Source organism: Pelobates fuscus, chromosome 1 (assembly GCF_036172605.1).
Source record: "Pelobates fuscus isolate aPelFus1 chromosome 1, aPelFus1.pri, whole genome shotgun sequence".
Classification (NCBI taxonomy): Eukaryota; Metazoa; Chordata; class Amphibia; order Anura; family Pelobatidae; genus Pelobates; species Pelobates fuscus.
The window spans coordinates 35,668,947-35,689,112 of NC_086317.1; the positions used below are offsets into that span (position 1 = coordinate 35,668,947).

At 43.8% G+C, this 20,166-nt stretch overlaps 1 protein-coding gene across 1 annotated transcript in view; it reads left to right on the forward strand.

The window, feature by feature from the left end:
- Positions 1-14,407, forward strand: part of CRYZL1 (crystallin zeta like 1) — a 46,514-nt gene extending 32,107 nt beyond the window's left edge. Inside the window, exons 10-14 of the mRNA XM_063442670.1 lie at positions 1,711-1,809; positions 1,967-2,085; positions 4,744-4,847; positions 5,833-5,880; positions 13,099-14,407. Coding sequence (XP_063298740.1) covers positions 1,711-1,809; positions 1,967-2,085; positions 4,744-4,847; positions 5,833-5,880; positions 13,099-13,198 — 470 coding nt within the window. The 3' untranslated portion in view covers positions 13,199-14,407. The remainder of the gene's footprint in view (positions 1-1,710; positions 1,810-1,966; positions 2,086-4,743; positions 4,848-5,832; positions 5,881-13,098) is intronic.
- The last annotated feature ends 5,759 nt before the right edge of the window (positions 14,408-20,166 follow it).

Genomic DNA, 20,166 nt, shown 5'->3' on the forward strand with positions numbered 1-20,166 from the left:
CATTGCGTGGCCAGGAGGAAAGGATTACATGACTGACAGATAAATATTTTTAGCCTTAACTGGGCACTACTATCTGTGGAGTAGGAGTGTGACAGTTTAGCAGCTAGCTAAAGAAGCCAACAGCTGAAGAGGCACCAGCTATTTAAGCAATACAGCTTTAAGAGGCACCAGCTATTTAAGCAATACAGCTTTAAGAGGCACCAGCTATTTAAGCAATACAGCTTTAAGAGGCACCAGCTATTTAAGAAATACAGCTTTAAGAGGCACCAGCTATTTAAGCAATACAGCTTTAAGAGGCACCAGCTATTTAAGCAATACAGCTTTAAGAGGCACCAGCTATTTAAGCAATACAGCTTTAAGAGGCACCAGCTATTTAAGCAATACAGCTTTAAGAGGCACCAGCTATTTAAGCAATACAGCTGAAGAGGCACCAGCTATTTAAGCAATACAGCTTTAAGAGGCACCAGCTATTTAAGCAATACAGCTTTAAGAGGCACCAGCTATTTAAGCAATACAGCTTTAAGAGGCACCAGCTATTTAAGCAATACAGCTTTAAGAGGCACAAGTAAAACAATATGCAAAGCTAAGTAACAAGAAAAAACTAGGCACAGTTAGAGCAGGCTAGTAACACAGACACGTTACCACCGCCAGGTGAGCGTATTGGCTGCGTTAGGAAAAAGCGCGGCAAAACCGCCAATCAAAACATGGCCGCCGCAGGAAACGTTACACGGTGCGAGGAGGGAGCCCCAGACTGAGGTCCCTTCAAAGCAGGATGGTAGAAAAGCCTGGTCAGAAGATAATCAAACTGACCAGGTGACTGAGCGAGGGGAGGGAAAAGGGAGCAACAAACACAGCAATAAAACAGTGATAAAAAACAAATAATTTACCACAGAAAAAAGGACAAATAAGGCATGGGTAATGCAACAAGGTTAAATTAAGGCAAATGTACCAAACTAAACAGAGATAAATAGATAATTTTCCAAATATGTAGAGAGATGTAAAATTGTACTTAGCTGAGGAGGCAGCAGCAAAAGAAAGAGTGGCTTAAGGTCACATGGGACATTATTAGGATAGGGACACTCTCATTGGTTAATGTGTTATATATGGTTAACCCTTTGGGGTAAATTATGTTATTATTTAAATTTTGTTGAATATTTACAGTATTTCTCTCTTTTGCTGCTGAGGAATAAAAGAAAGAGAATAGCATAATAGGAGCCTCCGTGTCCTTTAATAAAATCAATATACAGATTTACAGGTTATAGTACAAACTGCACTTTATGTCTGCGTGAGGCTTTCCTTGGTTTACATGTTGTTCAGAAATATACTTGGCAACTTCAAAATGATAAATATGTCTGTACAATATATCTTGAAAATGAGCTGAATAATGTACAGTAATTTTTTGGACTATGGGAATTTTTATTTATTTATTTTTTACCCCAAAATGTGGGGTAAAAATCTGCCTGCATCATATATTGTGAATGTCCCCCATCGCAATGTCTGGATGACCAGAATAACTTGCGGTAAGGAGGAGCACAGAGCATCACCCTACACCAAAAGGCGGTAAGGCATTCAACTGGTTGGTTTTTATTTATTTATTTCTAATGGAAATATGTGGGTGCGTTTTTATTTTCCAAAAAGTATTAAATGTAGTGCTGAAGATTAACATGGTCCAGGACATATTAATCTCTGCTTCCATTCTTCCATGTACAGCTCGTGTCCTAGATTTGTCTAAAAGCAAAGTGGATCTTGCAGAGGCCTGCCTTGAAGAGACTGGTGGCTTGGGTGTAGACATAGTCATCGATGCTGGAGGTCAGTGTGGTGTCATATCTGCAGTCTGATTTTTATTCTATTTTTATAAATGATGCCATTGTTTTTTTTTGTTTTTTATTTATGCGACTTCTATGCATAGTAAAACATATTGATTTTATGTGAGGTTGAATGGCTGTTACGTTTCTTTGTTTCACAGTGATTCTCTATAAAAATGAGAATTCTATCACCAAACCCCAGCCTCTTCCACACAAACACGATATCATCACCCTTCTCTCGGTGGGAAGTCACTGGGTCACCAGAGAAGAAAATCTACAGGTAAGTCTCTATACTGGCCCAAAAATGAAATACATTGTATGTATCAATATATAATGGACGTGTGTGTGTATATATATATATATATATATATATATATATAATTTACTAATATACACTTCTTTAATAGTGTAGATACCAAGAATATTAAATGATTTACTGCTTCCTCTTTAACATTTATATTAGTGCACTACTGAGGTTATGTATTTAAAATGGATTTGTCATGTAGTGATTGGAATTGCAAGTCAGATTTTAGACTATTCTTCAGTGCTCTGATACAGTCAAACCAACGCATGTGGCAATTGGTTTTGAAGGTGAATATATGTGCTGGTGCTGTGATGGAACCCATACATTCAGTAATATTGAGATGTGACATTTTAGCTCTGTGGAATCACACCTTGAAATGAGACATTTGATAATTAAGTGAGGAGGTACTGGTAAATTTGGATTGAAGGGAAAATGGTGCACGGTATTGATCTAAGAACAGTGGAATTCATTTTTCTACTGAGATTTCAAGTCAACATTGGAACACCAGTCAGAGTTGTTATAAAAGTATAATTCTTCAGTTGAATTTACAAGTCTAACTGATGGCCATGAAGGAGTTAAGTTTCAAAGCAATTGGTCTTGTATTGCTGGACTTCTCCTAAATAAACCATTATTGACACCTACAGGTAGTGGGTGCCTATTATGGATTTTGCCAACCCATGGGTGATTGGACATAAAGTCAGGATATGATCTGGCTGGAATTACCTTGGGAGCGACTATGTCCAGTATATATCCAAACCTAAACACAGTCGCTCCCAAGCGTCTAAATGAGACATTATCATACCATTCCATTCTTTGAGTTATTACTGAGTGTATTTTGTTTTTAATGTATTATTATTAATTATTTATAAAGCGCCAACAAATTCTGCAGCACTGTACAATGGGTGGACTAACAGACACGTATTTGTAACTAGATGAGTTGGACACACAGCAACAGAGGGATTGAGGGTCCTGTTCAATGAGCTTACATGCTAGAGGGAGTGGGGTATAGTGACACTAAAGATATGTATGTATTTGATATGGGTAGGGTAGAAAAGTAGGTTGCTAGGATAGTATTCAGTGAGGGCTTAGTGTTTTGGTGACCGTTTCAGGAGAGGAATCTGGGTGCGGGGAGGGAAAGCTGTTCACAGTTTAATTGAAATGCTTTCCTGAAGAAGTAAGGCTGGCTAAAAGTCTAACAGAAAGGGGAACTGTTCAGCCCTCGAGAAGTCTTTAAGGCGAGCATCAGAGGTAGGAGTACGAGCAGAGGTTAGACGTAGGTCTTCAGCAGAGAGTAGGGGCTTACACGGGACATATTTGTTTATTAGTGAGGTTAGGTAGGTCGGAGCAGCATTGTGTAGAGATTTGTAAGCAAGTACCAGGATCTTAAATTGAGACCTATATCTTACAGGAAGCCAATGTGTAGGGACTGACAGAGGGCGGAGATATGTATTGCTTGCACACACTTAATTAGTGCATATAAGAATAACTCTTAAGTAGTCACTGTATTGATGCTATGGGAAAAATTAGGAATATTTTGGTCAGTGGCATATTCCACACTGTAGTGTAGGAGTTTACAAAGTACAATGAAATCCATTCACAGCTCAGTAGAGGGAGTTAAAGCATTCAGCTGCTGTGTGCAGAGACAAAATAGCCATGGTGTATTCTAGACTTCTTAAAAATCTTTTGGCCGGGTTCATTATTGATAAAGAGTATCATTAAACCAGGAGACGATATCTTAGACTTCAGTCTTTAGCCAAGAAGATCTTCTCATATAACGATATAAGCATGAACCCCTTGAGAGTGGAATGCTAGAAGTTACAGGTTTAAAACTTTGAGGTTGACTGTGTTCTGGAGTTTGAGGTTGAATTGACACAAATTGCTACCCCTCCTCCCTCACAGTTGGGTCAAGACAATGGTGCACTGAATAATTGATGGGAACAGCTGTTTATAAGACTAGCTCTGCATCTTAACCAGTCAGGCTTCTCGAATTTCAACAAGGTGACAATAATAACATTCTTGTACCAGAGGAGTTAGGTAAAAAACAAGACTGTCCTTTTTGCACTGGCTGATGTCTTCACATGGGAAACCCAGAATGAAACCATAGGGACAATTAAAGAGTATGGTTTACACTTCCTGGACAACATGGTTAACAGGGTTCCTGTGCTGTGTAACTTTTTAGGGATTACTGAGATGAGCAAATAGTTATACTTGCGTTATGACACAAGAAAGAAGGACATAATGACTGGAAACTAATTACTTTTCTGACTGAGCCTTAGCAATATCCCAGGAAAAAAGGACCTCAAGGTTAAAACCCTATGGTTCATGTTATTGTTTTTTGTTCCATTAGTATTTTTATTTTTTTTAAAGCCAACTTTGAGGGAATGAGGCTTATTTTATTTTTTTTAATTATGCAGAAACAGACATAACCACAAACAAAATAAAATGAGACTCGACAACATACAATTCTTAAAAGTGGTCTGTGTGATAACATCTCATACCAGTTTATATACCAGATTAAAATCTGATTACCAAAACACACCGGTTTCTAAATGCCACGCAGCTACCCTTTTCACAAAAGAACATACCACCCTGAAGTAAGATGTAACCTCGCTACATCTGTTCAATGTTTCACAGCTGGACCCACCAGACAGTCATTCTCTCTTCCTTAAAGGAGCAACGGTTTCTTTCCTCAACGATGAAATCTGGAATCTGTCTAACGCACAGCAAGGAAAGTATCTACATATCCTTTCTGTTTAACTGCATACAATCCAGACCTGCAAGGAGGCTGTAGCAGATTTACCTTTGGTTATTTAAGATGTATTTGATATACCTATTTACACATGTTAAAATCCTAAATTACTATTTTCTTTACAGTGACATAACTATTTTGATTAAGATAACAGAAAACATGCAGTAAATGTTATTCTGTCATCCACAAATGTTTTTGGTTACAGATTCACTTTCGGGTAGATATACATTAAAAGGTAAACTTTGCTGACGGTCAGTTTACTGACCTTCAATGATTAGTTTGAAAATGGATAAACGGCGTAGCGGTAAAGCCAATCAGGTAAAAAAGAGACTATATAAAAATGATGACCCGTACACTTGCTACCACATGAGTGTCGAATTTTTCCAAATTGACTTTTTTTTTTGCGTAATATTTGTAATTCCCTGGACAATTACTGGTTTAGTAAATAAACTCAACAGGCCAGCCTGTAACACCATTGAACCTTTTATGAATCACATACAAAATGCCCCTGCTTTCCTTTTACCACAATAATTTCTCCTCATTCAAATTCTTTCATTCCAACAGGATGTACAATAAATCAATTCTTCTATGAAATGAGCAATGATATCACAAGCTTCGTGAGAGGCACATCTGACAGCAAAGTTTTTGTCTAGACTGAACCAAAAACGTTATCTAGGAAACAAAAATTGAAAAATATATAAAGGGGATGTCGTCTCCAATTTCAAGACCCATATTAATTTTTAGATTTAATTAACAGCAGTTTAGATCTGTCCCAGCGTGTTCAACAGTTGGATTTATTAATTGATCTCCTCTTCTTTAACATACATTATGCAGAGTTAGCTCAATCCTACTTGCAGGGAAACCTGCCGACGTTTCCTTTTGTAATTGCATGCAAATGTTTTTATGCGAATTAAATAGACATGAAAATAAAGAATGGCCAACCAGAAATAAAATCTTGCCTTAACTGCCTTCTCACATATCCTAAAAGATGTGATGGAAAAACTATCAAACGGAATCCTCAGGTAACTGTGTTTTTACAATGACATTCTTTTTGTAGATGCAGAATATGCACTGCATAGCCTAGAGAAGCATAACATCCATTACTGAAGGACACCAATTGTCATATTCCCCTTCACAGCCCAGGCTTAATAGCAAAGAGAAGCATAACATCCATTACTGAAGAACACCAATTGTCATATTCCCCTTCACAGCCCAGGCTTAATAGCAAAGAGAAGCATAACATCCATTACTGAAGGACACCAATTGTCATATTCCCCCTCACAGCCCAGGCTTAATAGCAAAGAGAAGCATAACATCCATTACTGAAGGACACCAATTGTCATATTCCCCTTCACAGCCCAGGCTTAAAGGGACACTCCAGGCACCCAGACCACTTCTGCTCATTGGAGTGGTCTGGGTGCCAACTCCCACTACTCTTAACCCTGCAACTGTAATTATTGCATTTTTTTATAAACTGCAATAATTACCTTGCAGGGTTAACTCCACCTCTAGTGGCTGTCTACTAGACAGCCACTAGAGGGAACTTCCTGGTTTCTAGCACAGGAAACCTGTGCTAGAGCGTCGCTGGACGTCCTCACGCTGTGTGAGGACCTCCAGCATCGCTCAAAACCCCATAGGAAAGCATTGAAATGATTTTTCAATGCTTTCCTATGGGGAGACGTAATGCGCATGCGCGGCATTAGGTCCCCTCGGCCGGTGGGCGAGATCAGTCTCGCCCACCGGCCGACGCAATGGATAGGAGGAGCGTTGCGGAGGTGGAGACAGCGGCGAGGGACATCGCCGCTGCCTCAGGTAAGTCACTGAAGGGGTTTTTACCCCTTCAGTAACCGGGTATTGGTGGGTGGGAGGGAGAGGGACCCTCCAGTGCCTGGCACTGGAGATTCCCTTTAATAGCAAAGAGAGATTTTTTTTTTTTTTTTTTTTTGGCAGGCGGGGTTGTTTGTGTTTTTGCAAATATTGGTTTACAGTTGAAATGGAACTGTTTGATCACCTTCCAAAGTAGCCAACACTTAGTATATTTATATGATTTATATTTCCCAAATATCAATGGGTTCACTTGTATCTTTAAATGTTAAGTTTGTGTTTTTTTTTTTTTTTTCCTTTGCTTTAATGTACCCTTAAAGCGGCACTGTCATGCCGAACTTACCTTTCCTCAATCTCTTCCTCTTCTCCCCCTCTCTCAGGATCTGTTATTCTTTTCTTCCTGTCTTCTTTAGTTTTCTTTAAAATCATAAGACAAAGTAGGGACTCTGTCTTATGGAGGATTCCTCCGCTTGACCAGCTCTGACCAGCGGAGGAGCAAAGTGTGCTTCATTTCCGCTGGTCAGAGCAATTTTCCCATGATCCCTAGCTTTCCTCCCTGTTCCCACAATGCTTCCTGTCAGTATTGCCGAAAGTCCTGTCACTTAGACAGAACGCCGGCAAAACTGCCGAATTGCATCCTAACAGAATGAGAAGAGTTTCTCCATTGGTGTTAGGATGCAATTCGGTACTTTGTTCGTATCGGAATTTCATTCTAATGAATGAAACTCCGATCCTATTCATTGCTGTGGCTGCATCTTGCAGCCGCTTAGTAGATAACTCCCTAATTCCCACGGTATCAGGGAGCTATCTACTAAAATGCTGAAAGACCTAAACTGGTCTTTCAGCCAACTTTACTAATACTAAGTAAAAATGAATAGTAAATAATATGCCCCTACTCGCTATACCGCGAGTAGGGGCATGTCTAGTAAGCAGTGAGCAGCCTGTGGCTGCTCACTGTAAAAAAAAAAAAAAACCTGAGCGGTGGGTGGGGGCCATAAAGATAATGAGGGGGGGGGACCTACTGTCCTCCCCCCCCCCCCGGCCCCCACCCCTGGGCGGCGGGTGGGGGCCATAATGGTAATAAGAGGGGGGACCTACTGTCCTCCCCCCCCCGGCCCCCATCCCTGGGCGGCGGGTGGGGGCCATAATAGTAGTAGGGGGGGGGGGACCTACTGTCCTCCCCCCCGGCCCCCACCCCTGGCCGGCGGGTGGGGGCCATAATGGTAAAAAGAGCGGGGGGGGGACCTACTGTCCTACCCCCCCCGGCCCCCACCCCTGGGCGGCGGGTGGGGGCCATAATAGTAGTAGGGGGGGGACCTACTGTCCTCCCCCCCGGCCCCCACCCCTGGCCGGCGGGTGGGGGCCATAATAGTAGTAGGGGGGGGGACCTACTGTCCTCCCCCCCGGCCCCCACCCCTGGCCGGCGGGTGGGGACCATAATGGTAATAAGAGGGGGGGGGACCTACTGTCCTCCCCCCCCCCCCGGCCCCCACCCCTGGGCGGCGGGTGGGGGCCATAATAGTAGTAGGGGGGGGGACCTACTGTCCTCCCCCCCGGCCCCCACCCCTGGCCGGCGGGTGGGGACCATAATGGTAATAAGAGGGGGGGGGACCTACTGTCCTCCCCCCCCCCCGGCCCCCACCCCTGGGCGGCGGGTGGGGGCCATCATAGTAATAAGGAGGGGGGGGGATACTGCCCCCCCCCGGCCCCCACCCCTGGGCGGCGGGTGGGGGCACTAAGTAAATCCCCCCCCCCCCCCATCAAGGTGACTAGGGGTGCCCAAGCCCCTAGTCACCCACCCCCCACCCAAATAAAAAATGCCCCTACCTACCCCCCTCACCCTAAAAAATAGTGAGGGGGGAATAAAATTGCTAACCTGTAAAGTAAAAAGGGGTGGGGGCCGGGGGGTGGAGGACAGTAGGTCCCCCCCCTCCCCTTATTACTATTATGGCCCCCACCCGCCGCCCAGGGGTGGGGGCCTGAGGGGAGGACAGTAGGTCCCCCCTCATTCCCATTATGGCCCCCACCCGCCGTCCAGGGGTGGGGGCCGGGGGGGAGGACAGTAGGTCCCCCCCCCTTTACCATTAGGGCCCCCACCCGCCGCCCAGGGGTGGGGGCCGGGGGCTGGAGGACAGTAGGTCCCCCCCCCTTATTACTATTATGGCCCCCACCCGCCGCCCAGGGGTGGGGGCCGGGGGGGAGGACAGTAGGCCCCCCCCCTTATTACTATTATGGCCCCCACCCGCCGCCCAGGGGTGGGGGCCGGGGGGGGGAGGACAGTAGGTCCCCCCCCCCACCTATTAATATTATGGCCCCCACCCGCCGCCCAGGGGTGGGGGCCGGGGGGTGGAGGACAGTAGGTCCCCCCCCCTCCCCTTATTACTATTATGGCCCCCACCCGCCGCCCAGGGGTGGGGGCCTGAGGGGAGGACAGTAGGTCCCCCCTCATTCCCATTATGGCCCCCACCCGCCGTCCAGGGGTGGGGGCCGGGGGGGAGGACAGTAGGTCCCCCCCCCCCTTTACCATTAGGGCCCCCACCCGCCGCCCAGGGGTGGGGGCCGGGGGCTGGAGGACAGTAGGTCCCCCCCCCTTATTACTATTATGGCCCCCACCCGCCGCCCAGGGGTGGGGGCCGGGGGGGAGGACAGTAGGCCCCCCCCCTTATTACTATTATGGCCCCCACCCGCCGCCCAGGGGTGGGGGCCGGGGGGGGGAGGACAGTAGGTCCCCCCCCCCACCTATTAATATTATGGCCCCCACCCGCCGCCCAGGGGTGGGGGCCGGGGGTGGAGGACAGTAGGTCCCCCCCCCCTCCCCTTATTACTATTATGGCCCCCACCCGCCGCCCAGGGGTGGGGGCCTGAAGGGAGGACAGTAGGTCCCCCCTCATTCCCATTATGGCCCCCACCCGCCGTCCAGGGGTGGGGGCCGGCGGGGGAGGACAGTAGGTCCCCCGTCCCCCCCTTATTACCCTTTTTTTTTTTTTTTTTTTTTTTACAGTGAGCAGCCACAGGCTGCTCACTGTTTAGTGGACATGCCCCTACTCGCGGTATAGCGAGTAGGGGCATTGGGGAGATTTTAATCTCCCTTGTGCTATTATGGGGGTCATATTGACCCCCATAGAGTGAGGAGGGGACCTGGGGGGCTTATGAAGTGGTTGGGAGCACTGCTCCCTGCCGCTTCTGTCTTTACATATTGCAAGGAGGGAGCTGCACGCCGGTAGCTCCCTCCTTGTAATAAACCGAACAAACAAACGAACACTGATACACAGTGTTAGTTTGTTCGTCTGATTTTTTTCTATTCATTCATTCGTCGGTCTGATGAATGAATGAATAGGTGAAATTCCCGTTCGCATGTCCAGATGTTTCACTGGGCATGTGCGGGAATCTCAGGGCTATCTAGTGTGGGTAGATGACGTGTCCCACAGGGACTTCACCTACCCACACAAAGATGGCGGCGCCCTGAATATAGATCGGGGCAGAAAATAAAGAATAAAAAATAGGTAATGTGGGGGGCATAGGGGCAGACTAGGGGGTCGATTGGATGTAGTTGAGGCGGGAGGGGGGTTAAAAAAAAACGGAATTCGGCATGACAGTGCCGCTTTAATAACATGGAAGATACAGTTTAAAGGAACACAATAGGATCAGGACTACAAACATGTATTCCTGACACTATAATATTAATAACACCATCTAGCCCCCTCTGCACACACCCCCACACCCCCCCGCCTCTCAAAATATTGTAAAAATCTTTTTACTATATTCAAGTCTGCAGCTGCTGCCTCTGCCCGTGATCTCCTGGCTTTACTGACATAATCAGAAGTTGTGTTCTGAGCCAATCACAATGTGTTCTCTATGCGAAGTGATTGGACAATGCAAGTTCCCTGATGATTTCAAACAGAAGAGAGATCAGCACAAAAAATGCAAACCATGTTAAAAGGCTGCACTAACCCTTTACCAAAGGATTAAATTATCATAACGCAAAATCCAAACTCACATTTCCTGTCCAGAAAATTCACTTAGGACTTTTTTTTTTCCATTAAGCACAATATTTTTTTTTTTTTTTTTTTTTAATTCTTTATTTTTGGTGCAAATAGAATTAACAAACATTCCTGTGGTGCCACGACAGCAGGCACAGGTGGAATAATGCATACAAAGTCATGACGGTATACAGTTGCACATTTTTTGTTATGAAATAGTTGGTATACATACCAGTGGGCGTTGCGAGTAGAATAGTTACATCGGCAATTTTAGTAAAGAGTGATTAAAATATAGATTATATTCTTTGCCGTGAAAATAATAACATGCTTGGGAACCTAGGCTAAAAATACTTCGAACAAATATATCTCAAAACTTTCCTAGGAACAATCTGATTGAACAATATAACTGAGGTTCAGAAGGTCAACAACATTCAGCTGCTAATGATCTGTCTAGCACTGTAGTGTACAAACAGTTAAGGTCATACTGTGTGATATATTTCTCAACAATACATTCTAGGTTGCAGAGAATAAAATTGCTCACGTTAGAGCTAAAACAATAATTGCCTCGCTTGAAAAGTATGTTGCATAGCTACGCTGCGCATACATGTCTACCTCATTCGATCAGGCATATTAGCCGTGACTAGGCATAGGCTGAAACAGATTAATCAGTGGAACGCCCTGCATTTTACAGAGGCTGTCTATGACCCGTAGGGGGGGGAACTTGCCTCAATTGAGACATATATCACTGAATAAACACAAATAAGCGCAATTGATCAATTGATATAGCCTAGCTAGAGATGGTTATTCACTGGACCTTGTTATTTTAACAGCGCATTGTATAGCTAAATTTGGTCTGGCGAGGGCCTAGTGGTAACATTGCGGTGCATGGCCTTTTTTTAAAAGCTAAAGGGGTGACCCTAAGGGCATAGTATGCCGATGTGTTACTGTCCAGATTATCGCTGAGGTCTTTCAGATGTTTGGCTTTTGGGTCGTCAGAGGCGTGCGGTGTTCATCATCTGGGAAGGTAGAGCGTCCGTCGCAAGTTGCGTTTTCATCCGATCCCCTGGTTGGGCTTTGCTCTCCGAGTGTGGGTAAGTCCCTTAGGCATTGCCCTGTTACAGGCTGTTGGTGCAGCAGTCCTCTGTTCACGGTTGATGGCACATGGAGCCGGGCTGAGATCAGAGTTGGCGGCTCGGTGGGAGCAAGGTAAGTCCACCCTCCAGCCCCAGACGGATATCAAGGCAGACATCTTGGGTCTTTGGGCCCGGCATTCACGAGGGGCCGGATCTCTCACCCTTTGGGAGTGGCGGGGGGTTCCGGTGGGCAGCCGCTGATTGCTGCGGCGAGCCCTCTGCCTGTGTGGGCGATGCCTCGGGGCTGCGCCCAGATTGGCCTGCGGGCCGGGTAGGCCAGTAGTAGAAGGTACGTGCTTTAGTGAAGTCGCTGTCTGTCTATGTGGGTGCCGCTTCGAGGTCGTGCTCTGCTTGGCTCTTGGCTTGGTTGGGCCTGTCTTGGTGGATGGCCGAGCAGGGGGTGGAGGATTGCCCATAAGCGGCTTTATCCTCGTTCGGTAACCGCTGTCTCTACTCACAGTTCGATGTTGGGGCTCAGCTGATTGCAGACATGCCTCCAAAGAAGCCCAGAGTCGTGCGAAATGGCCCTCGAGTCGCTGTAGCATGCGATCAGCTAGATTGGAGTGGGCAAAGCCAGGTGATGTAGGCCCGACTTCGCAGGTGATAGGCCCCGCCGCCATCTTGGGCTCTGTAGCTGGGTTGCTCACTTGATCGGCAGTGTCTCTGGAGTCTGCTGAGCGTCGGTCTGCCTGCTTGTGGAGGCCGGGATATCCCCCCCGGCCAACAGGGGGGGAGACAGGGCTGTATAGCACATGTAGCTGGCTTGGCACTCCGCCTGACAGGAGAGCGGCCATCTCACCCGCCATGCAGCTTCCCCGGGTTTCGCCAGGATAATCATTCTCTCGATTCATGGCACCCTGGTCAGGTAGCAGTTGCAGGTAGTCGCTTGGGTATGTCGAGGTGTGCAATTGTGCTATATATGCCTGGTTGAAGGAGTATTTTGATCGGAGCTCGTGCAAAGTGCGACCAGCCGCCATGCCGCTCAGGCCCCGCCCAAGCACAATATTTATTGTGTAGAAATGCCTATAGTATTATGCCTTTGCATATTCAATACTTGCACTGTAGTTAATCTAGGTCTTCCATGTTGCTGGCCATGAGTCTTGCTGTTGAAAAATGGATTTTACTCTCTTTTGTTATTTTGTATGGTTTTTTTTAACAGTATCTTCAGTTGATTATTTAAATAGTTACCTTGGTACCATGCGATGTGGGTTTTCTTTAATGAAAGTCCTTATGTTCAGAGCCATTTAATGAAATCCTGTATAAGTTTGAACAAATATTTTATTTTCTTGTACAATTTTCTTAGGCCTCAGTTGGATGAACCCGTTCCTTTGTATGAAGCGAAGGTTGTCATGGAAATGGTTCAGAAGAATGAAACGAGAAAAAAGCAGGTTGTTCAATTGTGAACCATGGCAAAGGGCATTAAATATACAGCCATAAGGCAGGTGAAGTCCAAGCCAAGCAGACCTTTGCCTGTTTAAGCTATGAGACCTAGCTGCATCATGGGATTTTAAAAAGATAAAGAAGGAATGACTAATGCCTATTAGTCCTTGAAGCAATCTTGCCAGTGTGATCCAGGAGGAAACGACTTACAAACTCGGGCTTGCATTATGATTTCTGTTTGCTAGTGTGATCTGTGAGCACAGTTATGTTGCCCCACTTTCTGTGAACTTAAACAAAGAACCTTTTTATGTGTTACTAGTGCCCTAACATATGTGTTTGCTTGGTGCTTTTTGTGAAAGATTATTTTGAAAACTTTCATGGTCACTGGCTGACATTTTCACTAAACACCAAATTGTAGTGAATTGAAAATATTTACACTTTAAGTAGGTCTGTAACCTCAAACTTATAGATTTTCCAATGTTTCCTATTCTCTTCGTATTTCAGAATCTGTTCTTCTTTTCTGATCTAGTTATTTTTAAAACGCAAGACAAAGATGGGACTGCTTTGTCTTATATATTTTTCCTACATTTGGCAATCTGGACAAAAGGCAGTGCTTAAGGCATTCTTCGCTCATTGTTCGCTCGTGAAGCGAAGTGAAGCTTGCCTTTAGCTCAGTTCTTTGTCAAGATTGCCAAATGTAGGAAAAATATATAAGACAAAGTAGTCCCTTTTTTGTCTTATGTTTTGAAGAGAACTAGATACTGAAACCAGGAGAGAAGAAGGAAAACAATATGAAAAAGGTAAGTGGTGACAAAGCCAGTTGAAATGGGCAAAACATTGTTTATGTAATATATGATGAAAAGCTTTGAAATTCCATTTCATTCCAACCCCAAAATAAAAGCAAGATTAAAAGCTTGCTAAAGTGCTTTGCTTTTCTCTTTCTTTTCAAAATAAATTGTTGCTTTTATATATCTCACTAGTTACACCTTTGCAGTTATCAATAACACAGCCAGGATCTCCTTCTGAATATCTTGTCCTGAGCATGCCTGCGTTTAGCCTACTTGATCAGCTGTAATACAACTCATTGACTTTTCATTCAGATTTTTTTTTTTTCCTTTTTGATTACGTTGACCGTAAAGTCTAAATTCCCTTTTGAATGCTCACGTTGGTAAATAACCCTGTGTGAGCACCCAGCCAAGGACAGCCTGTACAATGAGCGTGAGTTAAGCCTGCTTTTCTGGCATTAAAATAAATATATGTGTGTGTGTGTGTGTGTGTGTGTGTGTGTGTATATTATCTTATATTTTCTGGCAACTTCAAAAACTGTTTGGTTTCTTAAAAGGTATTGGTTGTTAAAATGTTGGCTTTATTGATGCCTTCATTTTAAACATTGTTACGTAAACCTTGTGTAACTGTATATTTATATTTGTGGGAAGAAAATAGATCCATAATAGGAAACGTATCAAAATGCTTCATTGTTATCTGCGGCACATAAACATCCTTTTATTACACATTTTATATTGAAAATAATTCAATTTTACGTGGACTGTAAAGCTACTATTGTATTTAATAGTTTACATTTTTAAAATTCTACTTCTGATAAACCCACACACAATCTCTACAGTTCAAAATAACAGCTAGATTTTTTTTCCCTTCCATCTGCAGGTTAACATATTGTGTATCTACACTACTAGTGTTAAATGTATCTCTTTGTTTCTTGTAATTTCATAGTTTATATAATACTTTATAAATATTTACAAAATAATGTTCCTTAAACATTGTTTTTGTTCTAATTTATTACTGTATATTCTGAATATAGGGAGTGCAGAATTATTAGGCAAGTTGTATTTTTGAGGATTCATTTTATTATTGAACAACAACCATGTTCTCAATGAACCCAAAAAAACTCACTAATATCAAAGCTGAATATTTTTGGAAGTAGTTTTTAGTTTGAGCTATTTTAGGGGGATATCTGTGTGTGCAGGTGACTATTACTGTGCATAATTATTAGGCAACGTAACAAAAAACAAATATATACCCATTTCAATTATTTATTTTTACCAGTGAAACCAATATAACATCTCAACATTCACAAAAATACATTTCTGACATTCAAAAACAAATCAGTGACCAATATAGCCACCTTTCTTTGCAAGGACACTCAAAAGCCTGCCATCCATGGATTCTGTCAGTGTTTTGATCTGTTCACCATCAACATTGCATGCAGAAGCAACCACAGCCTCCCAGACACTGTTCAGAGAGGTGTACTGTTTTCCCTCCTTGTAAATCTCACATTTGATGATGGACCACAGGTTCTCAATGGGGTTCAGATCAGGTGAACAAGGAGGCCATGTCATTAGATTTTCTTCTTTTATACCCTTTCTTGCCAGCCACGCTGTGGAGTACTTGGACGCGTGTGATGGAGCATTGTCCTGCATGAAAATCATGTTTTTCTTGAAGGATGCAGACTTCTTCCTGTACCACTGCTTGAAGAAGGTGTCTTCCAGAAACTGGCGTAGGACTGGGAGTTGAGCTTGACTCCATCCTCAACCCGAAAAGGCCCCACAAGCTCATCTTTGATGATACCAGCCCAAACCAGTACTCCACCTCCACCTTGCATCTGAGTCGGACTGGAGCTCTCTGCCCTTTACCAATCCAGCCACGGGCCCATCCATCTGGCCCATCAAGACTCACTCTCATTTCATCAGTCCATAAAACCTTAGAAAAATCAGTCTTGAGATATTTCTTGGCCCAGTCTTGACATCTTGTGTGTCTTGTTCAGTGGTGGTAGTCTTTCAGCCTTTCTTACCTTGGCCATGTCTCTGAGTATTGCACACCTTGTGCTTTTGGGCACTCCAGTGATGTTGCAGCTCTGAAATATGGCCAAACTGGTGGCAAGTGGCATCTTGGCAGCTGCACGCTTGACTTTTCTCAGTTCATGGGCAGTTATTTTGCGCCTTGGTTTTTCCACACGCTTCTTGCGACCCTGTTGACTATTTTGAATGAAACGCTTGATTGTTCGATGATCACGCTTCAGAAGCTTTGCAATTTTAAGAGTGCTGCATCCCTCTGCAAGATATCTCACTATTTTTGACTTTTCTGAGCCTGTCAAGTCCTTCTTTTGACCCATTTTGCCAAAGGAAAGGAAGTTGCCTGATAATTATGCACACCTGATATAGGGTGTTGATGTCATTAGACCACACCCCTTCTCATTACAGAGATGCACATCACCTAATATGCTTAATTGGTAGTAGGCTTTCGAGCCTATACAGCTTGGAGTAAGACAACATGCATAAAGAGGATGATGTGGTCAAAATACTCATTTGCCTAATAATTCTGCACTCCCTGTAATGTTAATTTAAGTAAAGCTTTTGATATTCGAATATACAGTTTTGTAATTACCTTGTTGACAAGGTGATCTTTTTAAACTCCCAGAGCAGGAACGCCTAGCCAAATTCCATATTTACAAGGACAGATTGGCAAATGTTTGTGTAAATGTTCACAGTAGCACTTAAAGTACAAAATAGAGGCATTACAGATGTCAATCTGTCATATGCTACAACCATGGATGTAGATTTATTATGCAAGAATGCAGGCAACTTCTTAATGTGGTGTGTGGACAAGAAATTCAAAAGGTAAGGTTTAAAAAAAACTGAAAGATCATTGACACAACTTGGGCAAAAAAATCCCCAATGCACTACACCTGTTGTAAGTACCTGGTTCATTCTAAAAATTGAATGGACTGTGCTTCATGGTGATGTACCTTTTTGTCTTTTTATGTATTAGACTGATTTACATTTTTCATATAAAAGGTGTAAGCTCCTGCATTTGTGATTGGATAGGACAATACATTTCTAAAATGTTTCAAGAATGCAGGAAAAGCCAACTTGGTCCGATAATGGCAGTGAGCTGCTTGTACCGTGAAACCAGGCAAACTGTTGCAAGTTGTTTTTATTTATTCTATATTTTGGAACATTAGAAACTGTCCTATATGCCAGACATTTTCTATGTATATTTTATAAATAATATACATCTCGATAAAGCCCAGTGGCTAGTACATAGATCTCCCTCACCTGGCCACTGCAGACTTCTATAGCAAGTGGGGGGCCCAAGAGATTCTCAGTGTGCACCCCGTGTACAGACACGGTAATCCTCCTGCAAGCCCAGTCAGAGTGTTGCCTCAGGTTAGCACAGCAACACTCCGATGCCACATCAAAAGAGAGATAGCAGTCAGTGTAGAGCCATGGAATACCAACGTCTCTCTAGCAGAAGGATCAAGGTTGCATACCTTTTAAAAATAAATAAAATATAAGAATAAAAGGAAAAAAAATGTCTCACCCCCTTATAAATTCAGACTGCATAACCAACACTGGATTCCCAATATACACACAAATATATACACTCCATCCCCTACACACAATTGCATTCCTCAACTATACAGCCCTAATACACAAAGGAAAACTGTATTCCTAACACTATATTGTCCATCTGCGTTTGCGCCTTTACTGTAACTATGGTAGTTTTTATTTTGTGGGTTTTTTTTTTTCCTTCTTTCTAAATTTCTACTTAAAATATATTGATGTTTCTTATATTATGGGGCATCTTATTTACTTAAATTAAATTGTCTGTGTGTGTGTCCCTGTTCATGAACATCAGCCTCATATTGACGTCAAGCAAAACAGACATATCAACCCGATTATAGTCCGCTCCAGGGCCGGACTGGCCCACCGGGATACCGGGAAATTTCCTGGTGGGCCGCAGCATTCGGGGCTGCGCTGCGCTCTCAGAGCTTCCCTCCGTGTCTGAGGGAATTAACATAGGCAGAGAATAAGTAGCGTCCGGTTTAATTTACATTGTGCCACAGATGCCTCGGGGGTTAGTGCGGCTGTGACGCACACAGAGGGGGCCAGCCGCTGGTCGCATTTAATAATTACATTGCAGCCAGTGGCCGCATCTTGTGTGGTGGATTGTAGTGTCACCGGGCCGGATGGCCGCCTTGCCAGTCCGGTGACAAACTCGAACGCTGGCGTGGGATTGGCCGGGACCCAGTAAGTATGATCCTTGGAACTGGGTCGAAGCTCTGCCCCATGACGAGCGGAGTTTAATGCACATGCGGGCAAATGATGCGTGCGCATTAGACCTCCCTATAGGAAAGCATTGAATCAATGCTTTCCTATGGAGGGCTGGGGGGGGGAAATCTGACGCTGGTGGAATTCCAGCGTCAGATAACAGACCAAAAGTCCATTACGATTCCGGAAGCACCCCCAGTGGGCAGACAGTGCTGTAATGTAAAAGGGACACATCACCCAGACCACTTAAATGAGCTGAAGTGGCCTGGGTGCCTACAGTGTCCCTTTAAAACCCTTCAAAGGTAACTATTGAAGGTTTTTTGTTTTTTTTAACTGCAGTTATTACCTTTATTAGTTAACTTTGGTTGCTTAACTGACGCTAGACATCCTCACTCTATGCATGAGGACATCCAGCATCACCAGAATCCCCATAGGAAAGCATTGAGTAATGCTTCCCTATGGGGAAATCATAATGTGAGCGCCGCCATTGCCATGCATGTGCATTATGTCTTCCCCGCCGGCAGGTGTTTTTTTTTTTTTAACCCCTCAGCTGTTTAATGAATTAACCCCCCCCCTCCTGTTTTTAATGTAGGTTTTAATTAACACTTTAAACATTAGACTTGCGCATCTCTATTTACTTAGCTTCATGTAAATTACAAACCTAACCTATATACTACTAACAAAATATAGCATATAAAAAAAAAGCACATTTACATGAATCTTGTTTGCAGGTATTATTATAGACATTTGAGTTGCACAATCCTCATAATTCAACCCAAAATGTTACTCTTGCATAGCATTCTGGGACTGAAACAAGTAGAGGTGCATGTACATATGGTCAACAAACTAGCTAATGTATAGATTACACCTCTATGTTGTTATTCACGCTTAAGCGTATATTTCCAAAAAGTAAATAAAATTGTAACCACAAAAAACGACTCAAATATAGATCAAATATTTTTTTTAATGTGCAGTTATGAATTTTGCATTTTTTTTTTTATTAAAAAAAAAAAAAAAAAAGGGGGGGGGGGGGGGACACCAAGCACCATAACTACGACAGTATATAAAAGTACTGTGGCTAGCCAGCTCCTCACAAACTGTACAATTTAAATCTGTTTTTCTTTCTAAAACTGCCTGCTCTCACTGTGAGTACACAAGGGGACATGCAGTTCTGTTCCCTGCCCAGGTAGGACAGGGCACTCTGACGAATGTTTGCATGTGTAAGAAAGAGACTTAAAAGCAAATGCAGACAACTCTGTGCGCACACCTTACAAGCATTTTGACTGCTAATTGGAGAAGCAATGCTTCCCCCTATAGCATAAGTTTGAAGTGTACTTTTTTAGAAAGCAAAAAAGTAAGGCTTTAAAAAAAGAAAAAGTAAGGCTATAGTGTCAGGAAAACCCTGAGGGTGCCCGTCCCGTGGTGCTGAAGGGGTTTTAACCTTATTCCACCGCCGGGCTCCCTTACCTCTCCTCCCCCGCCGACGTCAGCAAAAAACGTCCGACATCAGCGGAGCAGAATGCGCATGCGCGGCAGTGCCGCGCGCACATGCTTTCCTATGGATGCTCTGCGTGATGGAGGCATAATATGCCAACAGCGTTGCAGATCCGCCTTTAGTGGCTGTCTGGAAGACAGCCACTAGAGGCTGGCTTAACCACAAATGTAAACATAGCAGTTTCTCTGAAACTGCTATGTTTACAGCAGGCAGGGTTAACCCTAGAAGGACCTGGCACCCAGACCACTTCATTGAGCTGAAGTGGTCTGGGTGACTAGTGTCCCTTTAAGGGAAAGTGTCTTTGCAACATAACTACAATAAGATGTTATAGCGCATGAAACTTACTTTCCACTTTTGTTTTCCCCCTACCCTGTAAAAAGCTTGCATTTTATGCATAGATCAAACAATTTTGAATACAAAAAAAAAG